Source organism: Gadus chalcogrammus, chromosome 14, assembly GCF_026213295.1.
Source record: "Gadus chalcogrammus isolate NIFS_2021 chromosome 14, NIFS_Gcha_1.0, whole genome shotgun sequence".
Lineage (NCBI taxonomy): Eukaryota > Metazoa > Chordata > Actinopteri > Gadiformes > Gadidae > Gadus > Gadus chalcogrammus.
In genome coordinates this window covers 11,665,810-11,681,666 of record NC_079425.1, presented here as the reverse complement: position 1 = coordinate 11,681,666, position 15,857 = coordinate 11,665,810, and the positions used below count along the sequence as shown (strand labels likewise).

The following is a 15,857-nucleotide window of genomic DNA, read 5'->3' as shown; positions in this document are numbered from 1 at the left end:
GCACACACACGCACGCACGCACGCACGCACACACACACACACACACACACACAGACACACAGACACACAGACAGAGAGAGAGAGAGAGAGATACATACACACACACACAGAAAGAGAGAGAGAGATACATACACACACACACAGAGAGAGAGATATACATACACACACAGATACATACACACACACAGTCTAAACCTCACATGCAAACAGCATGCACGGTTCTCCTTGAAGTGTGGCACAGTCAAAACACGCAGATAAGGTTTTGAATACTGAATGAATAATGTTTGCAATCAACAAACATTTCCCACCGCCCACTTTCCCTTCCAGGTGCTGCTGGAGAAGATGGATGACCTGCAGCTGGCCATGATCGTGGCCCGGCTGTACGAGGCCGACTTCGAGAGCTCCTCCACCTGCCAGGGCCTGCTCTACGAGAAGGTGCTGGGATGCAACCGCGACGGCGGCGGCTACCACTGCTCCCGGCTGCACCCGGACCCCTTCCTGCGCAGCATCGCCTTCTGGATCATGAAGGACTACACGCGGGCCCTTGACACGCTTCTAGAGCGCATACCCAAAGAGGAGGAGGAGAATCAAGGTTGGCCGGCCGCAGACCTTTTGGTTGTGCTTGTAGTGCTTATAGTCCCCATTAAAACAGCAGGACCAACTGGAACATCCAAACAGAGATGAGACACTGTTATTCATATGTCTGCTAAATGGGTTTCAACCCTGGCCAGTGATATGGCATTTTTATTTCAGCACGGCTAGAGTGTGATCACTGCTTTAAACAAATGGGCAATATGTCCCCGATTCACATCAGCTGGTCAGCCTTCCCTGAGATAAGGTAACCCTGTTTACTCATAAAATACTGGCAGTTAACAAGATATAAAGAACATAAAACAATAAAAAAAAAAAAAATAGTTATGTTGTTATTGTGGCATTCACTTCTTTACATCGGCTGGTCCACTTTCATGGTGATACAAGTTTAAATAGTTGCCTTGTGTGTCTGTGCACTATTTATTATTATTTATGTCATGGCTCAATTGAAATATGTCTAAAGGGGAGCAGGATTTTTTTTAAATAGCTTATCTAGTTGTTTTTTTTACAAATCTTCTCGGGCACCTTTGCGACGTTGAAGTGATTCAAAGCAGGCCTTCCGACCACGTTTAAACATGTTCTCCACCACCTCTCCCCTGCTCTGTCCCCTCCGCTGCCCTCCTCAGACGTGATGGTGAAGTCGTGCAACCCAGTGGTGTTCAGCTTCTACAACTACCTCAGGACACACCCGCTCATCATCCGCCGCCACTTCGCCTCCCCCGAGGGCGTGGCCGCAACCGTGGAGAAGAGCAGCGTGGACGAGATCAACCTCATCGAGCGCAAACTCTTCTTCACCACGGCCAACGCACACTTCAAGGTGGGGTGCCACTGCCCAGTGGGGGGGCGAGCTTGGTTTTCATCCAGTTATTTGAGTTCATTAATTAGCAGGTAGGGTTAGGCATCTAACTCAGGGATGCCTACAAGTACACTGATGGACGGATTGTAACTCGGCTGGGAGTTAAACTCCCTAACCAACACAGAAAAAAACTAAAAAACAAACAGTAACATATAGTTTGCTCTTTGTTTGACATAAAAGAAGATCCAACATTGCAAATGTCACAAAGTCATCTTGTCTTTTGTGTATTTTGACCTGCTGCCCTGTCCTTTGCCTTTTAGGTCGGGTGTCCTGTCCTTGCCCTGGAGGTTCTGTCCAAGATTCCCAAGGTGACCAAGAAGTCTGGCTCCGCGCCCCTCAGCGACGGCTCCTCCGTGGCCAATGTGAACTCCTCCAGCCAGCCTGTAGAGAACGGCACCCAGGCAGCGCTGATGGACTGGGCCGCCCCAAGCGCCCCCGCCCCAGCCTGGGGAGCGGGGGACGGCGCAGGCGGCCTGGACTGGAGCCAACCTCTGGTCCAGATCGAGGATGACGGCCTGCAGCTGGACTGGGGCAAGGAAAAGGATGAGGATGAAGATGATGATGATGATGACGAGGACGGAGGACTCACCATGAAGAAGCCAGAGGCAGAGACCAAGGCGGAGCCTATCTCTCAGACGCTGAAGGAGGAGTCCCAGGTATGGCGATCAATATACAGAAAGACATTTCCAACTCTGATGCTTGTCATTTATGATCAATGTTTATGTATATTACATTATAGTTCAGTTGAAAAATATTGTATTATATATATACTGTATGTTTATTGTATTCTGCATCTGATATTCATACATTTTTTGTTGCTACTGATACCTCATTTCCCTCCAGGAATGCCAAAGCCCTGATATGATCTGAATGTAGGGTCCGACAGGGATTAAGCCGTCTTTCTACGTCCTTTCAGGGGGAGTCCGAGGTGGACGTCATCGCGGAGCAGCTGAAGTTCCGAGCCTGCCTGAAGATCCTGATGACGGAGCTGCGCACGCTGGCCACGGGCTACGAGGTGGACGGAGGCAAACTCCGCTTCCAGCTCTACAACTGGCTGGAGAAGGAGATCGGCGCCATGCACAAGATCTGCAACTACAAGGTCCGTACCGTCGCTTCCAAAATAAACGCCTCGGTCAAATGAAGAGCCCGTGCGCCGCATCCCACCTGGAACCCTTCCCTCACCGCGGTTGCCGTTGTCCCGTCTCCAGGTGGAGGGGAAGGAGGAGAGGCAGGAGCCAGAGCAATGGGAGCGCAGCGCGTCCCTGGACCTCCCGGACGACGCCCCCGACGGCACGGAGGCGGGCGCCTATGAGCGTCTACAGACGGAGCGGCGGCGGCTGCAGGCCAAGCAGCATCACTCGGAGCGCCGCAAGGCCTGGCTGAGGAAGAACCAGGCCCTGCTCCGCGTCTTCCTCTCCTACTGCAGCCTGCACGGGGCCAAGGGCGGGGGCGTCACCTCCGTACGCATGGAGCTCATCTTCCTGCTGCAGGAGAGCCAGCAGGTTAGGGCACACACTCGCACACTCACTCACTCACTCACTCACTCACTCACTCACTCACTCACTCACTCACTCACTCACTCACTCCCTCAATCTCTGTCTCTTTAATTATCTCTTATATGCTTGCTCAAATATGGAACGTGAATCTATAATCATACCAGTATTTCATACACAATAGGATGCACAAAGAAAGTATCCGGAGACGAAGTCATTGTATTGACGTCACCATCTTTCATTATTTGCTTTGAACAGTTATATTAGTATCATGTAGTATCTATGTAGTGTCTATCATGAGTCAAAAACCTGAATTGAATGTATTGACTGTTAGCAGTGTATACATGCAAACCAAGGCCGCCAGTTACCTGGCTGGGTGGTCGAGGGTAATGGACGGTGACATGCCTTCTTGCAGGAGACAACGGTGAAACAGCTGCAGTCCCCGCTGCCTCTGCCCACCACGCTGCCCCTGCTTTCAGCCAGCATCGCCCCCACCAAGACGGTCATCGCTAACCCCGTGCTCCACCTCAGCAACCACATCCACGACATCCTCCACACCATCACCCACATGGACACCCCGCCACACCCCAGCGCCGGGGACGACCGGGTCAGCCCTCTCACTCTCTGCCTCTCTCGCTATCTGGCCCTCTCGCTCTCTCTTCTCTATCGTCCTATCGTCCTCTTGCTCTTTAGCTCTCTTTCTCTTATTTTATTTTATTTTGAAATGGACATTTTTACTGATATTTGATTGTCCTGCAGTGCATCCTCGAACTTAGCCATTGCAATGTAGGCCCTCTTTCGAGTAGAAATTTAAAGAATGTGCTGTTTCAGGTGATTGCTCTGCACACGCTGGCAGCATCTCTGTCTGCATGCATCTACCAAGCCCTCTGTGACAGCCACAGTTACAGGTACGCTCTCTCTCTCTCTCTATTGCCCTCCCTATCCCTATCTCTTCCTGGTTTGTCTCTGTTTATGACTTGCTGTTGTTCGTAATGGCCCTGCATTTGATGCCGTGTTTTAGTCTCATGTGAGTCACTCTGCTGGCCTCTCATTCTGCAGTGCAGTCAAATGGAAGCAAGCTGCCGCGGAATACAAACAGAAATACTTGACATACATGGGTTGAGCAAACTAAAATACAATCCACCTCCAGGCTTGCTTATAGTCTGTGCAAAAAGGGGAAGCCGACGCATGGCAAGAGTCGTGTGCCACCATGCTCATTTCTCTGCGTCGCTACAAGGCAGAGAGACCCGGAGGAGAGCTCTCCTTCTGTAAAGCGCTGGGGATGACTCACCGCTCCACCTGCTGTGTGCTGTGTTGCAGCAGCCAGGCTGAGGCCAACCAGTTCACCGGCATGGTGTACCAGGGCCTACTGCTCAGTGAGCGAAGGAGACTCCGTACAGAGAGCATCGAGGAGCACCTCACCCCCAGCTCTCTTCCCGCACAGTGGCCAGGTAACGACATCCACTCCCCGCCCCCCCAAACCCCGCAGCTCTGCTACTCACTGTCCCAACCTACACTCCACTGCTGGTTCCCGATGACCATTCATGGCTGTTGAATGCGTATTCACTTACAGAGCCGTATGCATTTGAAACTTTTTAGATTGAATATTGGTGGCCATGAATCAGAGGTCCCTACTCAGTTAATCGGATGCTGTTGGCCGACATTATAATGGCTGTAAACTTTGTAAAGTAAAGTTAATAGTAATTCAAGCCATGGGATCATTACAGTGAGAAGTGTGCCCTCCTATTATGGTCCGATTGTTGCAAAGCAGAAGAGGCTGAAGGGAGACATCCACTTGTAAATGACTCAAGAACACACAAAACATGGCAATAGCGGCTCCCACTGCTGTTCAAATGTTTATCTATAACGTCATTACACACAAATTTGACACTAAAATCCATCCTATCTACATTGTATTCCGTAGCAAGAGAGATAAGGCAAGAATTCTGGCTTTGGTGTGTGAGCATCAAAGCCAGACTGCATAGGAGGACTGTGAAATGGCAGCGAGGGAAGCATTCAGTCTGTGTTTACTGGGAGGGGCAGATGGCATTCTAAAATGGGAGCAGCGCAGCCTCTGGGAAGGAAATGGAAACACAGAGGCTTATCAGGCCATCGTGATTATGCTCCGAAAATGCATTCAGTGCTTTCAGAGGCAGACTCTCTCCATGTTCAGCAGGGGAAATGTTTTCATCAAGTTGACGTTGGCGTTGCCCTTAATGTACTCTGTGGTTGTGTGCATGTACACTGGGGCATTACATCCATGATAGCATTAGCTTGATGGAAATTACTTGATTGCACTTGCAGTATTTTTTTTTATTGACTACAATACCAAAACCACTTTCATGTGGGCTTCAAGAATTGTAGGGTTTAGACAGCAGTAGTATTTACAAACTAATGTCCACATACGCATCTAACTACATAATATTAAGTCATTAAGCATACAGTTCTCATCCTAAGAGATTTGCAGTGAATTTAGATCCGGGTCATCCAGGAGCAGGGCGTTGGGGCTTAAGGCATCCTGCTGGAGGACGCCTGCAGATAGAACCGTCTGGCTGGCGGTTGAACCCCAGAACCATTAACCCACACCGCGTGTGTCCGTTCCCCAGGCGTGTCCTCCCTGATCGCGCTGGTGGCGTCGGCCAGGGAGCAGGACCAGCCCCAGCTCAACGTGCTGCTGTGCGAGGCGGTGGTGGCCGTGTACCTGGCCCTGCTCATCCACGGCCTGGGCACCCACAACGGCAACGAGCTCTTCCGCCTCGCCGCACACCCGCTCAACAACCGCATGTGGGCCGCCGTCTTCGGGGGCGGGGCCAAAATCCTCATCAGGCCAAAGAGGCTTGAGGCGCCACCAGGTACGACTGTCCAACCTAAGCTCTCTCCTTATTGACTCTTCTTTATTTCATCAACTCTTTCCTCCCCCTTCGGTGTGGTTCTTAGGCATTTGCACTTCACTTGTCCTTTTTAAAAGCTGCTGACCAGATTGCTCACTAGAGGAGGATTGACCTCCGGGGTTCTGAACTGGTGGTGGTGCACAGTTTAGGACAACTGTCTGGTACCCTGACATGACCTCGGACCTCAGCCGCGCACACTTTTTGTGTTCCTGACCACGAGTTGTCCAATCCCCATGGGTCCCCTTCCCATTCCCCTGCCCCCCCCTCCTCCTGCTCCTCCTTTCACCTGGCAATCAGTCTGAACACCCCCTCTCCCATTCTGATCCTAGGAGGAGACATTTTTTATTTCTATAACCTCCCCCAGGTGTGTGTGTGTGTGTGTGTGTGTGTGTGTGTGTGTGTGTGTCTGCATGCTCACATAGACCAGTGTTTCTTCCAGGCTCTTTCCCGGTTGGACCTGCGTCGCATTACGCTGACGTGTGTGTGTGTGTGTGTGTGTGTGTGTGTGTAAAGGAGAGTGCCTGTGTGTGCGTACATGCAGTTCCCCTGGTGTGTAGTGAGTATACCCTGTGCCCTGTGTCCCAGTGCCGGAAGATTTTCAGGCGGCGGGGCCAGAGGAGCCTCAGGAGACAGGAGGGCCCGAGCAGAGTGGCCCCAGCCTAACCCCTGCTGTCGCCCTGCCCCCTAAGCGGCCCCCGCCCCCCAGACCAAGGGGGCCGGGGCCTAGCGCTGGGGAGGCAGCCTCCAAGGCCAGCTGTGAGTAACGGAGCTGGTGGATTGCAGTGCTGTTGGTTTGATGGTCTGCACAGTGTTGACTTGCTGGGTTTGCAGGACTGCTCTGCATGATGTGTATTTTATTTCCATACATATATAGATATCAATATGTTGAGGTTTGCACTGTTGCAGATGCTTTACGGAAACCATCTATTCATGCAGCTGCCCCATTCTGACAATGGAAGGACAAAAAAAAAGAAGCTATTTGTGATGAATTGCAGGCATCTGTGTTCGATGTACCGATAATGAGCCATCAATGCTGTGCGTTCGTTTGTGTGTGCGAGTGTGCGCGCGTGTCCGCACCTGTGTGTTTGCGGCTGTGTGTGTGCCTTTTACGGGTGGGTCTGTGTTTGCTGTTTTTGCTGTGTGTAGCATGTCCACGTGGTTTTGTCTTGTTTGTTCACCTGGTGGTGTCCCCCCCCCCCTCCCTCCCCTGCTCCTCCTCCTCCTCCTCCTCCTCCTCCCTCCCAGCAAGGACCAACACCAGCTTGGACTGCTCAGAGAGCAGGGCTGTGCTGCCCCCAGAGGTCAGAGAAGGTACAGAATGACAGGCCTCGACTCAGAAACACCAGAGCTGCTGTTGCTGCAACTACCAGCCCTTGGATGATTCTGTGTTTTGGGATGGGCTTAGCTCGGTTCATCGCTTACAGTTAGTGACCACAGTTGGTATCTGTAAGTCTTAAACAGAATCACAGCAATAATGAGTGGTGACCTTCAGTAAACAGCATACCTTCAGTGGTGAAGGCCTTGGTCACTTTTTAGCAGATCGATACGTCTGTGCTACTGGCAGCCATTGGTAAAAGTATATTTGAATACTGCTCGCTGGAAGTGGAGTGATTCTAACTGCCTTTTAACGGGCTGGATTTGTAGCATGTATTTTTATCCAGACCATTCATACACCCGCGTGTGTTCACACACAGAGTGCTGGTGAATGAAGCAGATAGAAGCTGGCATTAAGCGGCTGTATCTCTTAGAAGGGTGCTCATGAATTCTTCTAAGCTAAGGACCTTTTGAGAAATGCTGCTAGCGGAGCAGAACATGAGGTGCGGGGGGGTGGGGGGGGGGTAGGGGTTCTTAAATGCCAGGCATTTTCTGATAAAAATCAGGCCTTTAAATGTTAGGGCAGCCTCTCAAGTGCAGATAGCACAGTGGTTGCGCACACTTACACACGCATGCAAAGATAGCCATGCAGGTGTGTAGATGTAGCGGTGTACCTACTTCAATTGTAATTCACATACATGTGTAACGTATCTAGTGTCTGCAAGCATTGGCTGAGTTTTTAAACATTACATCGTTCGCCACTACACCTATCATGCCTTGATGCACATGATATTTTGCATTTTGGCCAACAGCGTGGACCATGTATGTGTCTTTGTTTGTTTCATAGCGTCATGTGTAATTTATCTCGGCCTACTGACTCCCATATCATAATGCCCCTGTGTGTGCGTGTCTAATAGTGCTGTCTGGTGTGTGTCTTGTCTGGTTCGTTCTGGTGGATCCTAGTGGTGCCAGAGGTACCCCCCGAGGATAAAGGTGCAGGTTTGTGCACAGCTCTGTGTTTGTTTCTTGTCTGGATGCAGTGTCGGGTTCTCTGTGTGTGTGTGTGTGTGTGTGTGTGTGTGTGTGTGTGTGTGTGTGTGTGTGTGTGTGTGTGTGTGTGTGTGTGTGTGTGTGTGTGTGTGTGTGTGTGTGTGTGTGTGTGTGTGTGTGTCCTTATACGTCTCGAGTCCTTCTCTCTACCTGTTAGGGTTCGTTATGAGACCTGTTCCATTCCAACACCGCACATCAGACCCAGCTCAAGGCTAGCCTCATATTAACAAAGCCGTCTCTCGTATCCGTTTCCTCACCTGTTTCCTGCTTGAGGATGAAGCTGACCCGCTCCTCTCCCCTGGCCTCTTCTTGTTTGTAGTCGATGTGAACAGCAGCACTGGCTGTGTGTGACAGAAAGAACGTACCCTTATCATAACCCGCCGCCGCCTGACAGACCTTTAAACCTCTCCCCCGTCTGCACCCCGCCAACCCCCCCCACAACCCTCCCCTCCCCTCAGCGGTGCCGGTCCCGGCCCCCCAGGTGGAGGACGGGGACAGACAGAGGCGCAGGTTCAACATGCGGATGCTGGTGCCGGGACGTCCCGTCAAGGAGACGCCGGCCACCCCGCCCCCGGTGCCCGTGGAGAGGCCCACCTACAGGGAGAAGTTCATCCCCCCCGAGCTCAGCATGTGGGACTTCTTCGTGGCCAAGGTGAGCTGTCGGAGGACGTAGCGAGAACGCTACCCTCAGGAGAACACCAACCGTCTGCCTCGTGACCTCAGGGCCGCCTGAACGATGCCGGTATACATTTGATTGTACAATCAGCACTAATACAAATTTTTTGTCCAGCCATTCCTGCCTCTGGCGGACAGCGGCGCTTTGTACGACTCGGACGAGAGCGCGGCAGAGGACGACGATGACGATGATGACGCCTTCCTCTCGGACACACAGATGACGGAACACTCGGACCCCAACTCCTATAGGTAGGAGCCCACGACCCAGGTCACACTCAACACTTTGCTCTGTTGGCGTGTTGTTATTGAAGGATCTCTATCCCCTGGCCATCTGTCTTTCAACCTGTCCGTCTGTCTGTCTCCTGCTCCCGTCTGTCTGTTTGTAGCTGGTCTCTGATTCGTCTGGTCATGGTCAAACTGTCGCTGCATAACGTCAAGAACCTCCTCCCACTCACCGGCCTTGACTTCACAGGTGCGTGAACACTCGCACGCACACACAGACACACACACACATACATTGACCACATGCACAAACAATTCCTTTCTATTACATACTGCCACAAACAATTCTAATACTTAAGGGAGCATGAACTTAAGGAGTCTTTATAGACACAAATGACTGTCAATGCCTTTATACAATTCACTTCTTGATCACTGCCTTAGAATAATGTTTCGATTTATCCATGAAAATTAAATTATATTGTGTTTGTCGGTGTGTGTGTGTGTGTGTGTGTCGGTGTGTCGGTGTGTCGGTGTGCGCCTTCAGATCTGCCCGTGACATCCCCTCTCTGCAACGCCATGCTCAAGACGTTGGAGAACTGGGAGCAGCTGCTGCTGGAGAGGATGAACAAGTTTGAGGGCCCCCCTCCAAACTACATCAACACCTTCCCCACTGACCTCAGTGCTGCAGGGGGGCCCGCCATTCTCCGACACAAGGCCATGCTGGAGCCAGATAACACTCCCTTCAAGTGAGCACACGTTCCTTTACACACAAGCCCTCCAGACTAACTCTTTTTTACCTAAGAGCAACCGTATTCAAAACCTTCCTATAATTTGTGCTTCTAATATACAGCTGTTAAATGTTTAATGACACATGCCTGCACTGGCGTTGAACTGCCAAGTATTTGTCCAATCGCAGTACCCTATTGTCAGCTGGCATCCTCCCTGTTTGTTTACCTCCGTTGCTTGGTGCTGCTGTAGTGAATCTCTACCCTAGCCACCACAGCAATTCCTCCCCCTAGCCCAAACCCCTGGTTCTATGAGGACGCCTCCCGAAAGACATATGAAAGGCCCATCATACTTGTGTGTATAGGGCTCCTAAAAATGTAGGAGCACCAACAAAAAAGATAACTTCTTATTTTACTGGAAAATCCACAACCTCAAGCACGCTGAATGTTCGCATGAAATGATTGAAGTCGGGTGGCAGTTAAATCAACCTTCTAGCATGCCCAACTTAAAGACATTATAACAAAATTGAGCCAAACTATAAAGAGATTTGTTTCCCTTTTGGCAGTTATGTATTTAAAATATATGCCATGTATATTATGGTTCAGTATATTATATAGTTATGCAATCCCAAAACCATTCAATAATAGTTCCACAAATATAAGGGCCAGTTGCATAACCTATAGCTCTAAATAAGTTTGTGGTCATAGCTGTCTGTAGAGTGTAAGTCAATGCTTCAACTTTTCAACATTGTAAATCCTCATAATCTGATCCAGTGAATCCATTACATTTCTCTTCAGTTGCTAAATTATCAACAGCAAAAATCAATGTTCAATTATTTGAAAGGCAGAAATAATTGCTCTCTACTGTGCATAATGCATTTTCAAAATATATTTAGTGGTAGGTTGGCATTAAGATCATGAGTTGCAAGGTGAAATAATTATTTTTCTTTCAGTTTCAGCGATCATCCTGATCTGAACCTTTACACTAAATAAATAGATTCTCCCTTTGGAACCTACATATTCTGTAATTTCATAGAAGTCACAAGTTTGTGCAGTAGATAGGCAATAAGGCCATCTTAACGTTTCATTCGGGCCAAATAAAATAATTGGACAGGCTTATTACAGGCTGGTGACAGCCACAGATACAAGATTCATTTAATTTCATAGTCTGAGCATTTTATTTATTGATTGCGGTCATGATGTGAGGAGAATTTCAACAGATATAACCAAAAAGACTTCCGAAATAATATGCCTAGCCGATCTTAAATTAGTTAGTATATTTAAATACGATTTTTTAATCATTCAATTATTTCTTTTCAGAACTAAGAATACTTCGTCCTTCCCGGTCCGGCGCCTCTGGCACTTCCTGGTGAAACAGGAAGTCCTCCAGGAGACTTTGATTCGTTATATCTTCACCAAGAAGAGGAGGCAGTGTGAGGTCAGAGCAGTTTCCACATCTCTCTATTCATTTTATGTTAAGACTCTAATACTTCTTTATAATTGGTTGAAAATCAAAAAAATAAATCCAACGAATAGTTAGATTTATTTTTTTGATTTTCATTTTTTGGATGCCTGAATTGATGTGCGAAACTCCTCACTTCCCACGTTGAGGTCTGTTGCTTCGGTGTGCAGAGAACAATATCTGGTTAACTCATTATATCATTTTAAACGATTGAGACATTTCAATTGTGAAGTCAAAAACAATCACCAGTTTAGTATTTTTTATTCATTTCTTTTTCATTTTTTATGGTTTTGTTATGAGGGATCTATGCAGCCAAAATGTTTGATATTATCTTGATAACTTTCTCTCGATCGATATTTATTTTAAGATACGGCATTTATATCTGGTATTGTTATGGCTATTGCTATCACTTCCTCAGACATCAACAACTCCACCACAGTTTAGTGAAATGTGTACAATCAGAGATGTTTTCCGTATCTAAGACATTGGTTCAGTCTGAATGCTCACCTTTTATTATGTCGTTATCTATGCATTGATTCCTTCCTCATGACTTGTGAACTCATGTTGGTTGTTTGGTTGACACAAACATTGCGTTTTTTTGTTTTTTTTATTCAAAGGCTGTGTAAATACTATACAGTATACATACTATATACTTTATACTCATTTGTCAGTTTGTTTGTGTAACTGTGTGTTTGTGCATGTTTGTTGTGCTATGCTGTGCTTTGTGTGTGGGTTTGTGCGTTTTATGTTGCGGCGTCCATTTTGCTTTTGGTGTGTGTGTGTGTGTTATGTTGTGCAGTGTGTAGAAAACCACTTGGACCATCTAAGCAAAAAGTGCCTTGCAGGAGCTAGCAGTCCTCATAAGGTAGTATCGCTCCCCTCTCAAGCTCCGGGCCTCTCTCTTGTCAATCAGCCAATCAATCTGTCTGTCGTATACACCCAATCGTCTTGTCTTCTGGTCCGTCTTATTTTGGTGAGTGGAAGGGTTGGGTATCACTATCACACAGTCACATGCGTGAATAAAACCAGGTAATTTAAGGCAATGGAAGAAGTTCTTCTGTTCCAGATCCAGGTTCAGCTTTTCCTCCAACCCCTAGCATTGGATGATGACTTTCCAGCATGGCCTAACGTTGGCGCTATCTCCATCCCTCCCTCTGTCTTTTCTGGCAGAGGTCTACTCTCTACCTAGATGCTTTGAGGGTTCCCTTGCCTTCACTTTCTGCCCGGGAAAGTCTCCGTAACCTCAGCTGACCTGTATAAATATGGCCTTGCCATGGCCTCTCCTTCCCCATTTCTGTGTTTCCGTTCTAACCGACTCACATTTGGCCCTCTGTCTCCGTTTTCCCTCCTTTTTCTCCACTGTCCATTTTGGGGGATGATTCTGTTGGGGGAAGCACTTTAATCTCCCCTTCGGGCCAGGACACTCCCTGGACACGCTGTTCCACACCAGCCCACTAACCTGCATGATCACCGTGTGCGGCAGACCAGTTACATCCATCTGAATTGAATCCATCAAAGTAACCATCCTGTTTCTCTTTGTTTTGATACCTTTTTTGTAACCAGGTGGAGGCTGATCTGGGCTACCCAGGGGGCAAAGCTAAAATCATCCACAAGGAGTCCGATATCATCATGGCCTTTGCCATCAACAAGGTACGGGTTCAGTACCCTGGCACTTCCAGATCCACAAAGACTGAAGGTCCTAGCAGATTTTCACGTTGTTTTGTATTCGTTAGCGGAAGCAGGCAGCTTAAATCAAAGGCTGTGATGATCGATGACATTGGATCAACCATACCTTGGTATTGTCCTTTGACAGGCCAACTCCAATGAGATCGTGCTGGCGTCCACGCATGACGTCCAGGAGGTGGATGTGTCCACGCTGGTGGCTGCCCAGCCATTCACTTGGATAGGAGAGGACTTTGACAAAGAGTCCCGCAGGTCAGGCCCACGGGGCTCAAGGGCCATTGCTTGGGATATGCTGTCATTTTAAGGCCTCTCTTAGAAAAAATAGCCAATAATATTGGTATTGGCGGCTATGACAACACAACTCTGCCTAAATTTACATTTTAGCTTAAAAAAATAACCACACTAAAGTGCATTCTTAATATTTATTTATTTATTTGTCTATGTATATCTGGAGTTCGTGACAAAAATAATTTCCCTCTGGGATTATTAAAGTATTTATCTATCTATCTATCTATCTATCTATCTATCTATCTATCTATCTATCTATCTATCTATCTATCTATCTATCTATCTATCTATCTATCTATCTATCTATCTATCTATCTATCTATCTATCAATTATTCTCATAACCTTACATAAATGTATGCAATTCTTTGCAGCTAAAAAGTGAAATCCATGACATCCATGCTCCATTTACACTGTAAACAGAACTGGTTTGTTTCACTACAACACAGCTCCGACGATGTGGACTACCGCTCGTCTCACACCAACATCGCCCAGGCCAGCAGCTCCCCCTTTGCCCCCCAACAGATTGCCGTGTCCGCCTCCATGCCCTGGCTGGGCAGCGGGCAGACCAGCATGGGGGCCAGCGTGGTAAGAGAATAAACGCATACACCGTCCGGCACAGAGTAGCCGCCAACGGTGTTGTGTGTGCGTAGTGGCATGTAGTTGCCAGCAGGGGGACGATTTCTGAGTTCACTGTACTGGCCGTCTCTTTGTTAACCCTTCTGGCCCCTGTGTTATGTTGGTCCACTGTTTGATATGTGACGCATTCTAGATGGTTTGATCCCTTCTACTTCCTTCCTGATCTACTGTAAGAGTGAATTATAATTCCTAAAAACAAAACGCTGAACACACAGCTTTTAAGGTGTAGGCATTTTTCTCTCCCTTTCTTCTTCTTCTCTCTCTGTTTGTTTGTTTGTGTGTGTGTGTGTGTGTGTGTGTGTGTGTGTGTGTGTGTGTGTGTGTGTGTGTGTGTGTGTGTGTGTGTGTGTGTGTGTGTGTGTGTGTGTGTGTGTGTGTGTGTGTGTGTGTGTTATATTATGGTCTGTATCACTGGTTATCAGTGAGTCTGGCCCAACTGATCTGTGGGGACTAAACAGCCTGCGTGCTGAGTCTGATAGCGTCCCTGCTGGTGTGTTTAGAGTGTCCCCACTCCTCCAAGGTACAGATCTGCGTCATGCTCAGCCAGGGACGCAGTGTGTGTGTGTATATGTATATATATATATATATATATATAGTTTTGGTTGTCGATGTTTGACACTCGATGGGTGTAATTATTAAAACGAGTGAACAATACCCACAGAAATGGAATAGCAGTCGGCACAAAATCTGCAAATCAAATAAATGCAGTCACCTCATTTAGGGTCAAATGTTCTGATCTACACGTGCATGCAGAACAAGCTTGAGTACTGCGGAGGTTAACATCAAGGCCAGACTGTCCAGTCTTCCTAACGTTCCCGCTGTTTCCTTTCACAGATCATGAAGAGGAACTTGAACAACGTGAAACGAATGACCTCACACCCCATTTATCAGTATTGTAAGTGACTCGTATGTCATTAGTAATGTTAGAATGATCTGTATTGACTGTTATTGTCATGCATTTTATTTACGTGTTCACTTTTATTCATTGATTTGTAGCTTTGTTTCAAAGTTTTGTTTTGCAAATGAAATCAACAACTATTATCGTGTGTGTGTGTGTGTGTGTGTGTGTGTGTGTGTGTGTGTGTGTGTGTGTGTGTGTGTGTGTGTGTGTGTGTGTGTGTGTGTGTGTGTGTGTGTGTGTGTGTGTGTGTGTGTGTGTGTGCGCGCTCAGACATGACGGGCGCTCAGGACGGCAGCGTGAGGATGTTTGAGTGGAACAGACCCCAGCAGCTCATTTGCTTCAGGCAGGCGGGCAACGCCAGGGTCACCCGCCTCTACTTCAACTCCCAGGGCAACAAGGTGAGGCCCCCTGGGGCTCTTCACACATTATGTCACGCTCTGAGTTTAGTTTACACTGTGGAGGTCTAAGGATGTCCAACCCCCTGCAATGTTCATATCATCCACATGATTCAATACATTGGGGTGATTCTGTTCGTCATTTTAGTCTCATGCGAAATCATCACTTGGCATGTTCAGTTTATGTATGTATAGGTGGCCACGTCTGTGTGCACTCATATTTGTGTGCATGCACACAAACATGAGTACACACACAGACCTCCTTGCCACATCCACCGCCTGTGTTTCGTCAACCAAGTTGTAAACGGCGATCCTTGCGGTGTGTCTCCTGCAGTGTGGCGTCGCAGACGGAGAGGGCTACCTCAGTCTCTGGCAAGTCAACCAGACTTCCTCCAACCCCAAGCCCTACCTGGTGAGTACACGCATCTGGTAATACAGATCAGCCCCGTGTAAGGTGTTCTCCCATCGAATCCTTCTGTTTTTCCTCTCCTTACCCCAGAGTTGGCAGTGCCACACGAAGGCCTGCGGTGACTTTGCCTTCATCACCTCCTCAAGCCTCATCGCCACGGCCGGCCAGTCCAACGACAACAAGTCAGCAACCACGCCCACCGTCCACACCTAAAGCATGTAGCCAAACTAAATCCGGGCATTAACGCTAATGTATTTAACGCGTG

The 15,857-nt window shown here is 48.1% G+C and overlaps 1 protein-coding gene across 2 annotated transcripts in view; it reads left to right on the top strand.

Annotated features, from left to right (window-relative positions):
• Positions 1–15,857, top strand: part of dmxl2 (Dmx-like 2) — a 41,653-nt gene that overhangs the window by 24,657 nt on the left and 1,139 nt on the right. The window contains exons 30-52 of one of the 2 annotated variants that reach the window (XM_056607396.1): positions 328–592; positions 1,218–1,408; positions 1,708–2,103; positions 2,364–2,546; positions 2,656–2,949; positions 3,356–3,547; positions 3,772–3,848; positions 4,261–4,391; positions 5,547–5,792; positions 6,417–6,587; positions 8,654–8,847; positions 8,986–9,119; positions 9,257–9,342; positions 9,637–9,838; positions 11,138–11,255; positions 12,079–12,144; positions 12,843–12,929; positions 13,093–13,214; positions 13,698–13,836; positions 14,722–14,782; positions 15,059–15,186; positions 15,518–15,595; positions 15,683–15,774. In XM_056607396.1, the coding sequence (XP_056463371.1) occupies positions 328–592; positions 1,218–1,408; positions 1,708–2,103; positions 2,364–2,546; positions 2,656–2,949; positions 3,356–3,547; positions 3,772–3,848; positions 4,261–4,391; positions 5,547–5,792; positions 6,417–6,587; positions 8,654–8,847; positions 8,986–9,119; positions 9,257–9,342; positions 9,637–9,838; positions 11,138–11,255; positions 12,079–12,144; positions 12,843–12,929; positions 13,093–13,214; positions 13,698–13,836; positions 14,722–14,782; positions 15,059–15,186; positions 15,518–15,595; positions 15,683–15,774 (3,653 nt within the window). The remainder of the gene's footprint in view (positions 1–327; positions 593–1,217; positions 1,409–1,707; positions 2,104–2,363; positions 2,547–2,655; positions 2,950–3,355; positions 3,548–3,771; positions 3,849–4,260; positions 4,392–5,546; positions 5,793–6,416; positions 6,588–8,653; positions 8,848–8,985; positions 9,120–9,256; positions 9,343–9,636; positions 9,839–11,137; positions 11,256–12,078; positions 12,145–12,842; positions 12,930–13,092; positions 13,215–13,697; positions 13,837–14,721; positions 14,783–15,058; positions 15,187–15,517; positions 15,596–15,682; positions 15,775–15,857) is intronic. The other variant, XM_056607397.1, reaches the window with a different exon arrangement.